This window comes from Neodiprion lecontei, chromosome 7 (genome assembly GCF_021901455.1).
Source record: "Neodiprion lecontei isolate iyNeoLeco1 chromosome 7, iyNeoLeco1.1, whole genome shotgun sequence".
Taxonomy (NCBI): Eukaryota; Metazoa; Arthropoda; class Insecta; order Hymenoptera; family Diprionidae; genus Neodiprion; species Neodiprion lecontei.
In genome coordinates this window covers 3,230,754-3,248,913 of record NC_060266.1, presented here as the reverse complement: position 1 = coordinate 3,248,913, position 18,160 = coordinate 3,230,754, and the positions used below count along the sequence as shown (strand labels likewise).

Genomic DNA, 18,160 nt, shown 5'->3' with positions numbered 1-18,160 from the left:
GTGAATATTGGTATTGCTAAATTACTTTCAAATCTGGGAGAAATTTTCGACGTCATTTTTAACGGAAACACTTTAGCGAACACAATACCTACTAAAAAAGAAATCGCGAGAATTGAGATCCATCATATTCCATGTGTAAAGGGGTGTAAAATGTGTAACATATTTCAAGGTAACTCAATAAAATAAGCTGAGAACTTTACAAACTTCCAACCAATATTAACGTTTTTCTCAATTCTAATCTCTGAATTAATTCAAAATTAGCCCGGCGTTCCGCCAAGTTTCTATATCATGGTTCCGATATAAATAACCTGTAACGTATATATGCGTATATTTATTATACTTTATATCCACAAACCCAGAAGAAAATTCCTCATTTCTGTTTACTTTCACCTGCTGGAAATAACGTGGCAATCTTTCTTGGAAACTTCTAAACCGTATACCAATTGTATTTTAAAAAATGGATTGCCCGCATGTTACTAGAGGGTGATTTAACATTATTTTAGTGAAAGTTTTTTTTCAGCAAAGGTCATGATCACAAAGTCATCACTTCTACCAATACAATTTTCGAATTTGATATTGCGTCCGATTATTTGTCCAACATCAAACTAATGAAGCCAAAATAAATTCCTTACGGAAAAGCTCGTATGCCGGATTGCCTATAGCAAAGGGGAAAGTGAGATTTGTCGCTTTCGAGGAGGAATATAAGGATGGCCACTCGGCCAAAAACAATCAATGCATCGATTAATCAAGTTGAAAAAAATAATCGAACATTACTCGATTCAATCCGCGAAAATTAATGGAATGTTCGATTTTTCCATAATTTTTTAAAAGAATGTATCTGAAAACAAGTTTCGACAATTTCGGTATGTAATCTTAACAGTGGAAAAGTTTTTTGATAGTCTATAGTATAATTAAAAATATTTTTAAATTTTAGGCAAAAATATTCATTTATTTTTCGACTATTATATTAAATAACAATCGAACCGTTAATCGCGTAAAATAATATTGCTTTTTCATACAACATTCCAAAATGTTTTGCCCAGTGAACTCAAGAATAATATCATATCTGTGTGTGATGAAGTCCCTGGGGGTGAACTTCATGAGAGTAATAAGAAAAACCGATTGTGGGGGAAAATAATAGAGTTGGTCGGTTAATCGGGTTGCGAAATAATCGATTATATAAACATCCTTAGGAAGAAACGTATCCAAAATTTCGTGGTATCAAGAGTCTATTAAGACCTAGAGCCAGCTTAATAAGACCGAGTTGTCGGTTTTCTTAAAAATTGAAGGACGACAGAGGGCGAAATCGCCACTAATAAAGTTTTCGCAATCCATTTATACACGAAATCATAGGCAAAAAACTCGGCGTCTCGATACTTTCAAAGATCGTACACGAAGCTTACCGATCGCTCGATGTTTCCAGATTGTAGGATCTGCCGAATCAGCCCTCCTGGTCGACTCCTAGACGTCACAGGCTTCGTCAGCTACGAACTACGACGTTGCAATCTAGAGCCACTAGTTTCTCACACTTGAGCACGCACATACCTGTCGCAAATTAAAAATAACGATTACACAGTGTCGAAGGGTTTGCATTTGTTGCTTCCATCGTATGCACGCAAGTTTTACCAGAAACGACTTCACATCGCATATACACATATTATGCAAAGAAGAATTGGACAAGGGCTTTTGTACTCACGTGTGTATGTCGTAATTATGGCGATTCTGCATCACTTATTACACTTATTACACTTATTACACTCGAAATAATCGCGAACGTTCGTCGACACATGATTTTTGTCCGAATATACCGCAAATCTAAATGAATTCAGTAAGTCGGCGGTGTAAGGCAGTAACGGTCAAATCGCGATCGTCGTTTGTTGATGAGCGTTGAAAAAAAATTCGTCACGTACATACCGCGTGAAAACGAACCTCTGGGTGACTTGGAAATGTTTATTTGACGATAACTTACATCGTCAACCGCAGGGATCGAGTTAATTACGAAGAACCATTACATTAAGAACAAATTCGGCACTCAGGACGCGAGATAATCGTAAACACATTCGAACTCTTCGGCGTGCCAGATTTCTGTTAGTACTCTGAAGGTAGCGCTGCAGCAACGAGACTTGCGCGGCAAACGAAACTCGAACACCGCGCTCTCTGACGTGGTTTTTCGAACTAATTCTCGACAACGGCAGTATGTCGGTAACGTATTGACAAAAGTGGGGCCGTGTATCCGTGGTGTTATTCACTATCGACAAAAGAAGTGAACATAAATTATCTACCGATAGTCGTTTTCCTATTGTAAATTAGATAAAAAACTCTGTTTTCTTTTATTAATTACCCACATTTACGCGTCAAAAAGCTTGGGTGCTCTGGTTGACATCCGATCGAAGAATTCAACACGACTGTCAGTCTAAATTTTAGCAACGGTTTTAACCCGTGAGTACCCTGAAGTTGACGCTATAGCGGTGATGCTTGTGTGGTAAGCTGAAAACGCTGTGGCTGCAGATCTATTTATCAGACGTGGTCAAATTTTTCGTTCGATAAAACAAAGCCACCGAGAGACGCGGTAAACTTTCTCAAAACCATTACCTTGAACCTAGCCACGAATTAATTGTCAGCCTCAGCCAATGATAAAGAGATGAGCTGTTCTCTTTCATCGCGAATCCATATTTCAAACCGTGAAACGCGTGTTTCCTCGTTTTCGATGCCTTGTATGTAAACAATTCACGATTATTACCACACTGCGCAAGAAACACGAAGACAAGGTAAGTTAGAAGAACCTTTGAGAATAAATTGTACGGTCTATGCGTAACAGCATTGACTAAATTCATTCTGTTTCGTCAATTTGTCAATTTCCAGATCTCGATTTCCAGCACAAAGCAATTACCGTGCCCCCGACTCGACCGGCCTTTGCTTGCTGTTGACAATGCTTCGAAATTCATCGCACCAAATAGATCGGAACTCAAGTAACGGCTGCCAAAAACTATAAACGAACTGAATGCACTGAGAATCAGAAATGAACAAGAAATTGAAATTGAACAACTTGACTGCCTCGCCGAGATACACAAGGTCGATGAAAAAACCACAGATCGTAGAACCTGTGAGCGGCTCGACAGCGACATCCTCGGAAAACACGACTTCACAATATTTTTTAAACAAATTAACAGAGAAAAAATTACAAGCAGGCACCCGCGAAGTGTTGGTCAAAAAACACAAAAATCCGATTAAAGTGGAATATGAATCAGAGCCTGATGATGAGAGAAAAGCCGGAGAAGCAGCATTGCTGCAAACAGAGATTGTGAAGTCTGAAATGGATGAAAAATGGGAGCCCGCTGACTGGCGAGTCATCTTGGATAACATCCTTGAGATGAGAAAGAATCACACAGCTCCCGTCGATTCGATGGGCTGCCACATGTGTTCAGATCCGAACGCAAACCCATCTGATGCTAGATTCCAGGTTCTTGTCGCTCTGATGCTCAGTAGCCAGACCAAAGACGAAGTAACCCATGCCGCGATGAAGAAACTGAAATCTCACGGCTGCACGCCTGGAAATATCAAAATCACCTCAAAGGAAACACTCGGGCAGCTGATTTATCCCGTCGGTTTTTGGAGGGTGAGTATTAAAACTTTTCTGGTTGTTGATTTCATTTTTTCAATCCATGCCAAATAGATTTAATGACTTGAATTCTGGTCACTGGCTCTTTTTCACTTTTTCTTATCATTTTCATTCAGTTATACAAATTATTTTAGAGAGTAAAAAGATTTTCAAGATTAACGAGATTGAAGAGTAGTTTGAGGGAACAGACGAAATGAAAAAAAGTTTCCTAGATTTTCTCAAGTCCTATGCGACATAATTTTCTTCTCAAGATGACTTTCAACCCTTTTCTTCTTACATGGTTTCAGCGAAAAGCTGAGTATATAAAAAAGACTACAGATATACTGTTACAACAATATGGTGGAGACATACCAAAGACAGTAGAAGGCTTGTGCAAGCTGCCTGGAGTTGGTCCGAAGATGGCTCACCTCTGCATGCAGGTTGCGTGGGGTGAAGCTTCTGGGATTGGAGTGGATACGCACGTTCACCGAATATCAAATCGTCTCGGCTGGGTGAGAAAGCCGACAAAAACACCGGAACAGACTAGGGTGCAGCTGCAATCGTGGTTACCTAAAGAGAAGTGGGTCGAAGTGAATTACATTTTGGTCGGATTTGGTCAAGAGATTTGTCTACCCGTGCGGCCAAAGTGCTCAGATTGTTTGAACGTCAATATTTGTCCTTACGGTAAGAAGAACCACCAGACTTAATTTTGCTTTTAAATCTTGTTACAAGTAATTACTTGTCTTAATTTGGTCTATTTGATACCGTTGAGTTTTTAATTTTTATATGTGGAAGCTCGTCATTTTTTTTTTTAATTGCAAAATACGGTTGCCCACCTGAGAATTGGGTATTCTATTTCTCATTGGTATAATTTGAGACGATAATAAACTCAATTGATGAGGAATTTCCGAGAAGAAGAAAGGTAGTCAATCTGAGTAACAGATGTGGTCCGAGATGTCCTTAATGCGTTTTCCGTTAGACATTCTACCTAGCTAGTATTATTTTTGTTTCATTTATATGTTACCGCAGCTTAGTAGAATTAAATTATTTTATGAAAGCAGAGAATTATTATATAACGTGGGTATTTATTTATATGAGAAAAAATCTAAGCCTTTTATTACGATGAAAAATGCGAATATCGTTATATTATCGATCTATACATATATACAGAAGATTTTAAATTTGCGAGACATTGTTTAAAGACTATCAGATGATTACTCCAATCCGCAATTTTATCCACACTATTAGGTGGATAACGAGTCTATGCCTCGAGTATCGCCTCGCGTGGTTCTCGCCCGGGTTCCTTGAGGTTTGGGTATAACTTAGCCTTAAAACCGTCGCTGTTTAATCTCCCATGAAAGTCGGGCTTTTTTTCCTTAGAGGCGCTCCGTTGTAGCCAAATGTCGAGTAGAGTTTTGGGTGCGTAAAACGTCCCCTTGTGCATCTGTTTTCCCAAAGAAGAGCCGGTGCACGGTGGCGGCGACATGGGAGAGTCTGTTGTCGCGCGGATAACACTTGCTCGAGCCATTACATCTTCCTTGCCAAGTCTGTAAATAAAAATAAGTAAAGATGAATGAGAAAAAAAAAAAAATCAAAAATAGCAAATGGAGAACTGTGAATGAAACAGTCGAACCAATTATTTCAAATTCTCAACAGAAGGAATTAATTCTCACCCGTCAAGCTCTCGCAGCGCCTGGTCGAGCTCGACCTTGTCCTTGTCGTCCTTATTGCGAACTTCAAGTAGACAGTTTAGAACCTCTGTGTGCGATGCAGACTGATTTGAGTGACTCTTAAGAAAAGTTTCCAGCTCGACCCACAAAAGTCTATAATGTTCCTCGCGCCTTACGCCTCCCTTTCCTCCCCGGCCTCCACCTATACTGGGCAAAGGTAGTGCCTCGTGTTTAGCTTCCAGCTGAAGGAGGCTGAAGATTACCTGCTTGCACTGAAGCACCTCGTCTGTGGTTAATTCTTCTTTCATCATGAGCTCTGAGAGGGGATCTACGAGCTGTAGGGAGCCAAATTTATGATTAGATGAATTTGTGGTAGAAGGTTGTAACAACTACAGATATATTGCTCGGCCAGTGTTTACCTGTTTCAAGTTGAACATGAGCGTGCTGGATATCGTGATTGGCCAATATCTGGTATGCCGTTCTAGTCTGGACCGCATTTTAGCTGCTGGACTTTGGAGTTCGTCGGTTGAATTCCGTTTCAGGGGAACGAGCATATTGTTTCGCATGAGAGTGCCGAAATCCTTCAAGAGGATCGTAACAATTGTATAAAAAGTCTCGAATCACGTACGAATTTACAAAGCAGCAAAAATACAAGTCACTCACCGTTATTCTGTAGTCAGTAACACGGCCCCCACACCCTTCGCTGATGGAAGGGGGATCCTCAAGGACACTTCTGGCGGTTGACAAAGTGTGGATGAATATTTCACCGCCATGCGCAGCGAGGAGGTGGGATATCGTCTTGCCACCGCTTTTCCTCGCCATTTCGAGCATCACGGATCGACCGTTCAGCAGGAAATTGATCAGGCACGACGACGGCCGGCTGTTTATGTCGACCGGCGTTATTCTGTGCATCGCTGTACAGTTCTGCATCTCCGAAGCGCTACAGCCACGAGGTGTGCACCACTTCAAAGTAACCGTTTCGTACTCCGAGACTTCGTCGAGTTTCATGAACGTTTTTATTAACACCGATTCTTGGGGATTACCTGGGAATACGGTCAAGATAATGCAAATTTCTAGCGTGATTTTGTTTTGGCCGGTTTTAGCAATTTTTTGCTATTCTACCTTTCATTATTGCCGCGTGCGCAGCCGAAGCGTGAAATATTTCAACATCGTAATTTGCGGAGCTGCTCGCATTCTGCTCCTCCTTCATAGGGATTCCAGTCACAGTGGTGCTCGCTAGATCGTAGTGTGAAAGTATCAGGTGAGACAGTTTCGAGTGCAACTTTGGAGCCTTTATCGAGTGCACTTCCATTGTTAGCAGAGGCGATACCTGCGCAGTGGAATAGAATGTTAATTCACATGGGCTGATTAGGCACGTTCGTAAAGCGAAGTACCTAACGTATTTTATGTTACAAAAAAAAAGTCACCTCGCTAACAAAAAAATTATTCGTTATTTCAAAAACACGTTCCATCACTTACACAACCGTTGCTGACAATTTGCAACTGTCGTTTTCAATTTAGATCTACCTGTTTCTCTTTAGGTATCATTTGCCACTTGGATATTTTTCGAATATGACAGTTCACCCCGGTCTCTTCTGTTCGTCACATTTAACAAACTAAACTGAGTTATTGAGGATTAGATAAGCTATCATTTGATCATGCCCAATGCAAAAAAGCTAGCTTTTTTGTTCATCCAGATAAATTAATTATGATTCTATTGTACAATTATTAGCACCTTCTTCGCATTCAAACATAACTTCACACGTGAAAGATTCACTTTAGTTTGAATAATTTTTCTGAAAAGCCTTATTCGTTATAGAAAGTTTACCTCTCGTGGCAGTTGATTCGTTACTTGACAGTCCGAAGTTGATACAGGAAAAATGTTGAGGATGACCAGATGGCAGTGATGAATTGGTATGAGACTGCAAACGTCGAAAATAAAATGTCGTTAAACGATTTTCAAGATTTCAAAATCAGTATAGAAAAAATCTTAAAGAAACTTACTGATCAGATGCTGCGGCATTTTGGTTCTGTTGAATGAGCTGGCTTAGAAATATATTCTCCAAGCTCTTCATGTTCGCGTCATCTCTTGCACTTGTTATGCATATCACTCTACCACTGTTCAAAACTTTGCTCGCGTTTTCCGTCAGAGACGTTCTTTTCTCGTGCTGAATATCTGAGCACTCTGTCAGGACCTCAATTGCCACACGCAATCCATGTATCACAGAAAAATCTATACCCGATTGTCGGGCCGGTGGCGGAACCCCGACTATGGCCATCCCGTTTACAACCTTTCGGGGAAAAAATAGGTTTGACTAATTTGAAGGAACCCAAACTATGGAATTTTAGAGATAGGTGAAACTATTTGTAAAATTTGAATTTTATTAAGTAAAAAAAATTGTTTTCTGACGTTTCAAGCCACAAAATTCTCAATCATCAATATCTAGTATTCATATTATAATTAAGAAATTTAAATATGAATCAATATTTTTTATCGATAAACATGAATCACTTTAGAATAGCAAAATTTTGTGGACAGTCAGGGCAGACTATTTAGACAAAAACGAAAATATTTAGATAATCTAAAAAGAGTAGTTGTTTTTCATTCTGGTATGTTCTCTCTTGCTGATTTTCAAGATAGTCTTTCTCACAGTTTCCAAGCAACTTACATGGGACAAATTTTGTTGCGATGGGCTCCAGGTGTTCAGAATATGCGCAGCCTCGTCGCTGACGACAAATCTGACCTGATTTTTAGAAACAGGAAACAGAAAATGATTACATTGGATCATCATAAAAATTCACAGTATTTGTTTCAAATTTTAATTCTGGGTAATAAAATACCCCATTACCAATTTGCCACTAGGGAACAAGTCCCAGACTATCCTGCAGTATTCCATGGAGGATTCTACACTTGTTGTCCATAGCGACTTGCAGATGGGTGCTAAAGGGATCAGATTCTGTCCCCGGCTCTTCAAGCAGTCAAATTCTAATGGACTGTCGGTCGATATACCGAAGTATGGAGTATGATCAAGCACAAAAACAGTTTTGTGATTGTTTGGATACATTTTTAGGTCTCTTTGATTTATCAAAGACTTATTCCATTAAGGGTGCTCTTATCGCAACGGCAGAAATAAATTTATTTCTGTTTCTGGATTGTGTCACATTTTCAAATTTAGAAGCATCATTGCGCAATCATCAGTTATGATTGAAAATTGTAATGAAAAATTGATGCGTCTCGTAATAGCATCGTCTTTGATCGATTACTTTCTTATTTCTGAGATAAACAAACTGCGTTTCGAGGTTAGAATTGTTTATTGAATGACAACTTCGGTTTGAAAATCAGTTTTTGACCTACTGCGTATTGTTTCTTCACAATTCTGGGTACAGTACGAATGTAAAATGTTTGTTTCATTTACTCTTTGTTAAATGTCAATATTTTTCGACTCTTAAATCTATCGAGTTTAATATTTAGGTAACCGTATTTGAGGTTAAGTTGAGATGAAGCTGTTCAGTACCTAAAGTCCGTATTTTAACTAAGCGACATGGATATTGAGTCCTGCTATTGGCTCAATTTTTACGATATGGCACGATGGGAGTGGTTGCTGATTTTGAGCCAATGATGTCGCTCCAATTTGCATGTAGCTGCAGTGAAAAGAAACCCTAATGTTTCATGGAAATATAATACATGAAATCCTAATTTTCTCAACTAAAGTAGAATAATTCACAAAAACAAATTAAGCATTTTCGTTTCATAGAAATTTTTATTCGGATAAGAATATTTGTTTTCTTAACATTAACTTGAACATGATAAAACTTAAAATATCGTGTAGGGGAAGTATAGAATAAAATTGTGGATTTTCTTCCGTCAACAGACAAGCCTGTAGGATATATATCGCCCGGCAGTTTCAGATGGTCTGATAATTTTGACGACCTGTCCACGCTTTAGGCCAAAGTAACGGGCAACTGGGTCGCCGGCTTGTATGCGCATGAGCATATTCTCCTTGAGCTTGTATCTTGAGAGCAATTCTTGCTTTTCTTCAGGTGTCATAACAACATGCTCGGGAACCAGTTCGTGCTCAGTTATGTTTATCAGTAATTCAGACTCCAGAAATTGTTCTAGTATGTACTTTGGTGCCATGTCGACTAGCGACTGTTTAGCTGAAGGTGTCATTCCCTGCTGAACGACGATAGTTGCTCTGAAAGACATGAAGATGACATGCAATTAAATGATACAAAGCAGGCCATAAGATACATATGCTTTTTGTTCCATCAATCCGTATTCCCATTACCTGTGAATTTTTTCTTCTTGCATGCGCTGGCAGTATGTCTTGATTGTTTTTATGCCGATCTTGGGTTCGTCTGGAAAGAACACGAACAGCTGATCGGTCGGATCGTCGTTGTGGGCGACAAGTACGATAAGATCACTTCTTGCAGGTCTTTTCTCACTTGGTTTGTCCCCGAACTGTTCTTTGAATTGTTCCAGGGTCTGATCGAGCTCGTCCTGCGTTACGAGATAACCTCTGTCGTGGCATAATTGCATCACGGTCTTTCTTATCCTCCACAATTTGTACGTCTCAGCCTCGTCGTCCATTGAAAATTAATTTCTGCTTAGATTGGTACTTTGAACGATGATTTTCTGCCTATTTTTATCAATCTTCTGCAGTATTAGTCGCGTTTTTGTGGTTAATCAAACGTCAAACAGTCCTTGGTGCACTGAACGCGTGGTTCGTGATTCGAGAAATGCGATATATCGATGTTCACTTCTCGCAGAAATGTGCCAACGGTCTATATCGATAACCACAACTATCGATCAATTTTGAATTGCCGTATTTTGCATCGATGAACGTTTTAAGTAATGAAAAATAAGCGAAAATAAGGAATTAAAATCAATCGAACAAAGCACCGTATTATTACACGACTTATACATCGCAGGGTTATAATAATTCACTCTGAAATTCAGTAGTCAATTAGCGGTGTGGATTGTAAGAACGTTCCATTTTTTGAATTTAATTTGAATCCTGTCGATATACTATCGATAATCGGATATGCGTCGAAACTCGAAAGCGCTGCAGAGTTGTCCGTTAGCTGCAAGATGGACGATGATCTTCGAGAGAGATCACAAATGATGAGAATTTGCGCATTGAGGTGCGGCAACGGGAAATAATTTTAAACGGTATCTGGGCACACCAGTTTTTCACATTTGACTCAAGTTTTCGAGTCTTCTGCTCACGTTCAACTGGCACGAAGAGGATTGATGAAATGTCATGCAACGCGTGTCAAACAAAATTCACCTTCTTTACTCGAGAGGTAATTATAAAAATTCGTACTATCAATTCCACTCTTGCATATCGACCGAGTGATTCATACTTTGATTATACAATTACGCAATATTTGTTTAGAGTTATTTCGTTCTCTTCTTTTTTTACCCCCAAATTCCTTATTCTATTGTTATTGTTTATTAGCATGCACAGCAACAAGTTAGAAAAATTTGACACAAAATTTGCCATATTCATATCAATACTTTTCAATGTTTCTTCCAGCACGGTTGTCCAAGTTGCCATTTTTCCTATTGCGCCAAGTGTCTCAGGTACAAATTTGACCTGCCAGATATTGGCAGCACAAAAATATGCGGCAAGTGCTATTATCGGTTGAAAGACGGGGTGGAGAACAAGGCAGAGGAGAAGGTTCAGTCTGAAAATTTAAAACCTCAACTCTCAACACCGTCTGAGGGACAACCGTTGTCCGTCGAACAAGTTGCTCCAATAGATATTACTCAGAAGTACGCAAGTGGAGATGAAGAGATGGAATAACTTATTTCAGTGTCATTTGTTCAATTACTACATCTTCAATGATAAACATTCATTAATCTTTCCAAAACTGCACAGATTAAATTCGCTTGAAAATCCGTCCAAACCACCGATTGTTTTGTACAAAAAGGAGATTGGACGATGGGATCGCCTGAAGTCTGGACTAGATCCAGCGGATCAGAATATGGTTGATCGACTTAGGAAATTGAAAGATGAGGACAAACCTGTGCCTCAAACTAGCTTGGAGGAGATTAGAAGAAGGCTTGCTCTGCTCAAGGATCAAGACCCTAATAATCCTGTTCCTCAAACTAATGTGAGCTGAAATTAAATACATTGCAATTGTATATTTGTATGCTAGTTCAACTAGCTCATTGACTTTTGTTGCTCCCAAATTTGCCACTTCTCTTCAAGATCCATTCAGTGGATACGAGGTCGGATGAACAAAAGACTGCAGATTTGATAAATGAGTATTTGGAGGAACTTAAGCTGTCTTCGGATGTAAATTCGGATGCACAGATCGAGGACAGGCTTGCCAGATTGAGAGGAATAGATCCTGCGCAAATTCGCAAGGTCAGTATTGAATAATGGCGAAGAATCTTTCAAGATCACAACTTGCTGATATTCATGGTTTATTCCTCTGCTCTGTTTTCAATCAGAACAAACCTGAGGACATTGAGGAAGATGAGCAAACAGCCACCAAAAGAATTATTAAAAAAGCTTTGGATGAGGCCGCGATAGAGTCGAAATTTGCCGAACTAGATGACCTAGAGCCTATGGATACTGATGTAAGTGCAGCAGCGCTTGATTTGTATATCAAATCTCTTGTGATTTTTAATTTTAAACAGCCAGCTGAAGAGGAAGAAGAGTTACCCTGGTGTACAATTTGCAATGAAGATGCGCAGCTCCGCTGCACGGGATGCGACGGTGATTTGTACTGTACATCGTGCTTTCGGGAAGGGCATGACTCGTTTGAAATGGTCGATCATCAGAGTGTGCCTTTTACGCCACGGAAAAAAGTCAAAAAAGTTGATGATTGATGGATTAATTCGCTAAAAATATCGGTATTACTGGTACTTTGCAATTTACATGCAAGAGATATTGGTTTTCTCAAATTATTTCAAGCTTTCTTACGCATAGAAAAATATTCTAATCATCACATAGACTCAACTACCAGCTTTTGACTTACGATTCGTAAACAGTTGTGCAATTGATCTAAGGTATTAAAAAAAATTATACGCATATATTTATACAAATACACATAATTATATTTATATAATTTTATACATATGTGTTTTAACACTTTTTCAATGTAGTTTTTATTTTTGCTTCTTCTATTCGCGGTTGCAATGAAGTACACATACCTTTTATTTGCATATTTATTTATACATATGTATACATAATGTGATATCTGTGACATCAGTTTTTAGGATAGTTGCCTGTATTTTCAAGAATATATTATGTTTTAACCTCTATCCGATATCCGTGTTACAAAATTTAGAATTAACGTTGCCCAGAAATATTTTGGCAGGCAACTCAATATGCAGTCGCGTGTGCCTAGTACCTGTTTGCAAAGTTCTTTCAAAATTGAAAGTTGAGCTTTCTTTCAACAGGGGTTGAATAAAAGTCGGCAGTATAAGAATTTTACTTCCTGGAAAATCAGAGTGACTATAAGCATATGCATGTCATTTTGTACAGCAAATATTTCGCACACAATTAACGATCATGCTTGTGTGGTGACAAATCGTCGTTACGGACCCTGCGTTGTTCGGCGTTGATACCAGTATCCTTCCATCGATGATTCGAAACAAACTCTGAGTCATTCCAGTACTGAACTTCGCCGTCAGCACAGAGTCCATAAATGGTAGACGTCGCTACCAAGGTGGAGGAGGTGATCCAAAACACGATCCTCCATTCCAACAAGGTCTGATTAGGTGTGAGAACGCCTACCGCGTAGGGTGCCAGGATCCCGGCAAGAGCGCCGCTTCCGTTTACGATGGCGGTTAGGGTTCCAGAGTAGTTTGGACTCAGGTCTAAGGGATTGACCATGATGCCGGGATAGAACGATCCCATGAACCCTATGCCGACCGTGAAGAACACGACGGCCATAACGCGGTCGCATTCGGCATATGAGGCAGCGAGGACGAATATCGCTGGAAAGAGGGATCCGCTTACTGTGCAAATCTTCCGGACGTTGGTCCTCGACATTTTGCCAGCTTCTATGAGCCAATCAGCGAGCCAAGAGGATGCTATGCCATCGAGCCAGATAACGGCGAAAGGAAGTGAGGTCAGAAGCCCGTTCGCCTGTATCGAGAACTTGAGGACATCGTTCATGTACTTTGGGAGGTCGGTCAGTACCATGTAAAAACCCCAGGAGAAGCCCATTTCACCAGCAATCAGAGCCCAGACCGGAGCCGAGGTCAGAATCTGCCGCCACGGGGTTGGTCCGGTCTTCTTGTGCGTGTGTTCCATCGTCATTTCGTGCAGGTACGTCCGTTCCGCTTCCGTTATGAACGGATGGACGTTCGGCTCACTGTAGCACAACAAGATCCACGCCAAGAACCAGAGGACTCCCATCCCGCCGTAGACGTAGAAAACCATCGGCCAGCCGATCGAGGAGTAGCGTATCAGGAACCCGGAGAGAACCGTTCCCAGGACACATCCGACCTCCATTCCCGACGCTGCCACTGTAACGAGCTTGGATCTCTCCTGCGGTGGCGCCCATTGGGCTATTAGGACGCTGATCGCTGGAACTGTCGATCCCTGGCTGACCCCAGTCAGGAAACGGAACACTATCAGACCCGTTGCCTCGTAATATTTGACTACCAATGGTGTCAGCAGGGTCAGTACAGCTGTTGACAGTACCGCGATGCCTAGTGTGTACTTTCCTCCAAATCTGTCGGCCAGTATTCCGCCTGGTACACTTGTGATCAGGTAGCCCCAGTAGAAACTCGACAGAATTATGCCCTGAAATATTATTTCATCCATCGCGAAAAAGGGTAAACTTTTTGCCACATCGCAGTCTGATTTTGAACAGACTTAATTAATGTCATGTTTGCAGTGTTTTGGGCTCGAGGGGTTAATCACTCATCGATTTGATGTTCACCTGATTTCAAGATTACAAGGATTTCAAAAGATTTCAAGCGATATCCGGAAAAGTGTAAACCAGATTTAACGAGTGATTAACCCCTCGTGTGGGCCCTTCTATGCTTTCTTATGGTATAAAATCCCGATCTTCTAGTCTTCTGACCTGCGTGTATTCGTCCCATTCGTAAGTGCCATCTTTACTTTCACTGCTTGTAATATTCGATGAGGTGAAATTAGCTGAAGGACAAGACTCGTATGAAATGTCATTCTTCGAAGCTTCTGTGGTGGCTACCATCTCAGTGATTGCCAGAGACAGGCAAATTCTCATTGTGTAGACGTTCATCATTCCAAAACATCCCATTACCGTGAGTACCCATCGCTGGGGTATTCTTGCACCTGCAAAATCGTCGCTTATATCCAACAGGTAGATAATCGTTGTCAATTGTTGTTTGTATCTCTCCGTATGCAACTGATTACCACTGACGGCACATCACCTAATTTCTACTGAACTAAGAATGAAAGGGAAATTTGAAGTGCATCTTTACTGTTGCCTTCTTTCTATTTCCGTGACAATGGTTACTGACAGAGCATTTATCACGTATGAGTGTTTACTGATTCATTCGTCCAAGGTATTTGGAGCAGTGTGAACTATCTTGATTACAAGATTTTTAAACCTATATTATAAGAGTCAGGTGTCGATAGTTGTTGGATTGATTGATCTGAGTCACAAGGTAAAGTCTGGGTAGTTTGGATTTCATCGTCTAATCTTTCCACTTAAAATGCAGTCGTGCGTTTAACATCGTGAAAAATGATGTTAAACTGCAATTCGACAATGATTCGATCGTGACTTTTAATATTTATATTTTTTTCTATTGTAAATCTAGAAATTTTTAAATTCCTGCCTACATTAAAAGTTCTACATTAAAAATTCTGTTATAAAAATCCGTGCTGAAAATCTGCCGAGAGAAATCGTAGATATATTATGTTTGGAATTCGGATTTTTTCTACATCGATTTATATAACTTATGTTTTCTGGGAAAGATATTTAAATTTTTTTTAATCGAGCCGAGAGTATTTTTCAAATTCGAAATATGTATATAGATACACTATAGCTGTACTATAATTTTATGACTTACAACAAATTTTCCACGTGGAGAACATCTTTGAGGAATCAATGAATCGAGGAAATTTTTAACTGGAAACTCACACTCGATAATTTATTGAAGAAAGACAAGATTGAAAAAGTAAATGAAAAGATAAATAATTAACTGCTAACTGAGATCTGATGTTTGTTACACTCTTCGCAGTCGCCGGAATGATTCTGGTATGTTTTATCTTTGGACATAACTTCCTCGTATGGTATACGGTCTGTGTGAATAAGATATCATTTTCAAATTTTTCACTTGACGAACAAAACATTAAGTTATCATCGTCGGCAATTATTACTTTATTTGTACAAGATGCACATCTGTTAAATCTTAAAGTAAACCGATGAGTTCAAAATAGAATACATATTCGTATGATCGGTTGAATGATTAAAAATAAGGTGTATAAGAACATATAGAAAAACCTAACGGGTTGAACAGTTTAATAAAAGAAGATGGAAATTACAAGTTGGATCATCCACATCAGATGGTATCTGTACTGACTCGTTGAACTTGAGTAGCGGTCTGTTGACGTTTCCGAAAGTCAGGATCATTCCAGTACTGGACCTCGCCGCTGGCCCACAAACCGTAAATAAATACCGCTACAAAGTTGGCTATAAATGTGATCCAGAACACGATTCTCCACTCGGAGAACGTCTGATTTGGCGTTAGAATGCCGACCGCATACGGAGCCACGACCCCGACGATAGCTGCAACGCCGTTAGTGATCCCCATCAGGGTGCCAGAGTAGTTTGGGCTGAGGTCAAGGGCGTTGACCATCACGCTGCAGAATATAGGACCCATCATGCCTACCCCGATTGTAAAGAGGATTGTGACGACGATGCGGTCGCAGCCTGCGTACGAGGCGGCGATTATGCATACTGCCGAGGTCGCTAAAGCGAATGACGCGAATATTTTTCGGACATTCGTCCTCGAGAGTCTCTCCGTTTTTATCAGCCAGTCTGCGAGCCAGGATGAAGAAATACTGACCAAGAAAAGTACAAGGTACGGCAGAGCGGACAGTAATCCGTTCGATTGTACGGAGAATTTCAGTACGCTGCTCATGTACTTCGGAAGGTCGGTTAGCATCGTGTAGTAACCCCACATCCAGCCTGCTTTAGCAACCAGAAGAGCCCACAGTGGTACCGAGGTCACAATGTGCCTCCAGGGTATCGGTCCAACATCCTTGTGCATGTGCTCACGCATCGTTTCGCCTAGGCGTTTCCTTTCCGCGTCAGAAATGAACGGATGGTCATCTGGATTGTTGTGGCAGAGAAAAATCCAGGCAAGAAACCAGACTAGACTCACGCTACCGAAAACGTAGAAGACTATCGGCCAGCCAATCGATGAATTTTGTATCAACACTCCGGATAGCCCATTACCGAGCATTGTTCCCACCTTCATTCCTGCCATTGCTAAAGCTCCCATCATACTTCTCTCTTCGGGTGGAGCCCAATGAGCTAAGAGGACATTTACAGCGGGTAGAACCATTCCTTCACCCATCCCAATCAGAAACCGAAGGACTACTAATCCCGGTGCGTCGAAAGCCTCGACAACCACTGGTGTCAACAGAGTAAATATAGCCGTCGATAAGATGCCAAAACCCAAGACATGCTTTCCTCCAAACTTATCAGCCAACATTCCACACGGAAGGTGACTGATTACATGCCCCCAGTAGAAACTCGATAAGATGATTCCCTGAAGAATAATGATTAGAAAAGTTTTAGGCATAAAGTAAGTGTACCAGTTACTGACCCTGTCCCAATTATTGATCTTTGTTGATTGTACCTGTTTGATCCTCAGTTCTAAAATTACCAAAAAATAAATTTTTACTATCCAACCCTCGAGCAGTTGGCTTAAGTCGTCGAGAAACTCACAATTTGTGCCTTGAACTTATAATTATGGTAAATAAAAGGGTCAATAATTGGGTCTAAACGTGTCAATAACTGGTACACTTACTTACCTTACTCAAGTTTACTCAATTTACACAGTTTACTCAATTTTCACCTGTGTGTATTCTGTCCATTCGTGTGCACCGCCACTACTTCCAGTCGAGGATGTTGACAACTCAGTTGCTGGGCAAACTTCGTCTGAACTGGTATGACTCGACGATTGATTCGTGGCGGTGACCATCTCCGTGATTGCGATAGACAGACAAATCCTCATCGTATATCCATTCATAATCGCAAAACACGTCATCACTGCCAGTATCCATCGCTGTGGTATGCACGCACCTGAATAAAAGCGAAGAATTAGGATAGATACCCTTGTATACTATATTCTGATAACTTCTACACATTTTGAAGATAATTTCGTGCACAAGTAGGAAGAAAAATAAGATATGATTTCAAATTACAACAAATTTTCCACGAGGATAACATCGGTCTCGAATGTCGTTATAATTTGGGTAAATTTTACAATTTTAACCGACTCACTGCGTGATAAGACGGAGCTCGACTCCAATAATATCTGAGTGGGTAAAAGTACAATTGTACATTGCAGGTTAATGGTCTCAGATCTTATCTTAAGCTATAATTTTTTCTGAATACAGTGCTCGTAAAAAACGTATATGCATCTGATTAACTTGTTGTTAATTTGACCAAATCTTATATTGTTTTATCTAAATGACCGATAACGAATCCTCGCTGTGATGTACCGTAATCAGGTAATATGACAGAGATTAAGAGTAATCCCCTAAAGTGGAAGGTTATCTGCCCTCACAATCCTGGCAGTTAATGGTAGTTGATGAGGATTATTTATCAAAATCATTGCGTCGGTCGTTGGAGAAAATAACTGCAATTCGATCATCACTGATATGTGTTATTAAAGAATAAATATAAAAAGAAAACGATGGTC

The 18,160-nt window shown here is 40.2% G+C and overlaps 7 protein-coding genes across 7 annotated transcripts in view; 2 read left to right on the top strand and 5 right to left on the bottom strand.

The window, feature by feature from the left end:
• LOC107222558 (growth factor receptor-bound protein 2) overlaps positions 1–2,059 on the bottom strand; it is a 37,714-nt gene extending 35,655 nt beyond the window's left edge. The window contains exons 1-2 of the mRNA XM_046745488.1: positions 1,697–2,059; positions 1,404–1,545 (exon numbers count right to left, since the gene is read on the bottom strand). The gene's annotated coding sequence lies outside the window, so the exon portion shown is untranslated. The remainder of the gene's footprint in view (positions 1–1,403; positions 1,546–1,696) is intronic.
• Positions 2,060–2,196: 137 nt separating this feature from the next.
• The window catches only part of LOC107222554 (endonuclease III-like protein 1), a 38,012-nt gene continuing 22,048 nt past the window's right edge, over positions 2,197–18,160 (top strand). Inside the window, exons 1-3 of the mRNA XM_015661971.2 lie at positions 2,197–2,768; positions 2,863–3,616; positions 3,907–4,282. Coding sequence (XP_015517457.2) covers positions 3,020–3,616; positions 3,907–4,282 — 973 coding nt within the window. The 5' untranslated portion in view covers positions 2,197–2,768; positions 2,863–3,019. The remainder of the gene's footprint in view (positions 2,769–2,862; positions 3,617–3,906; positions 4,283–18,160) is intronic.
• LOC107222550 (integrator complex subunit 13) lies at positions 4,693–8,861 on the bottom strand. Its single transcript, XM_015661966.2, has 9 exons — positions 8,118–8,861; positions 7,938–8,012; positions 7,273–7,559; positions 7,097–7,190; positions 6,391–6,598; positions 5,932–6,311; positions 5,688–5,849; positions 5,272–5,603; positions 4,693–5,145 (listed from the first exon to the last, which is right to left on the bottom strand). The coding sequence occupies exons 1-9, from the start codon at positions 8,331–8,333 to the stop codon at positions 4,860–4,862; spliced, it is 2,040 nt and encodes a 679-aa protein (XP_015517452.2). The 5' UTR covers positions 8,334–8,861; the 3' UTR covers positions 4,693–4,859.
• LOC107222553 (DNA-directed RNA polymerases I, II, and III subunit RPABC1) lies at positions 9,010–10,017 on the bottom strand. Its single transcript, XM_015661970.2, has 2 exons — positions 9,558–10,017; positions 9,010–9,464 (listed from the first exon to the last, which is right to left on the bottom strand). Exons 1-2 carry the CDS (start codon positions 9,857–9,859, stop codon positions 9,134–9,136), a joined length of 633 nt encoding a protein of 210 aa, XP_015517456.1. The 5' UTR covers positions 9,860–10,017; the 3' UTR covers positions 9,010–9,133.
• Positions 10,335–12,547, top strand: LOC107222551 (abscission/NoCut checkpoint regulator). The gene is made up of 6 exons (XM_015661967.2): positions 10,335–10,575; positions 10,809–11,047; positions 11,154–11,388; positions 11,487–11,645; positions 11,732–11,860; positions 11,921–12,547. The coding sequence occupies exons 1-6, from the start codon at positions 10,528–10,530 to the stop codon at positions 12,110–12,112; spliced, it is 1,002 nt and encodes a 333-aa protein (XP_015517453.2). The 5' UTR covers positions 10,335–10,527; the 3' UTR covers positions 12,113–12,547.
• On the bottom strand, positions 12,401–15,361 carry LOC107222548 (putative inorganic phosphate cotransporter). The gene is made up of 3 exons (XM_015661964.2): positions 15,296–15,361; positions 14,323–14,555; positions 12,401–14,039 (listed from the first exon to the last, which is right to left on the bottom strand). Exons 1-3 carry the CDS (start codon positions 15,318–15,320, stop codon positions 12,789–12,791), a joined length of 1,509 nt encoding a protein of 502 aa, XP_015517450.1. The 5' UTR covers positions 15,321–15,361; the 3' UTR covers positions 12,401–12,788.
• Positions 15,354–17,768, bottom strand: LOC107222557 (putative inorganic phosphate cotransporter). Its single transcript, XM_015661973.2, has 3 exons — positions 17,661–17,768; positions 17,312–17,538; positions 15,354–17,002 (listed from the first exon to the last, which is right to left on the bottom strand). Exons 1-3 carry the CDS (start codon positions 17,683–17,685, stop codon positions 15,788–15,790), a joined length of 1,467 nt encoding a protein of 488 aa, XP_015517459.2. The 5' UTR covers positions 17,686–17,768; the 3' UTR covers positions 15,354–15,787.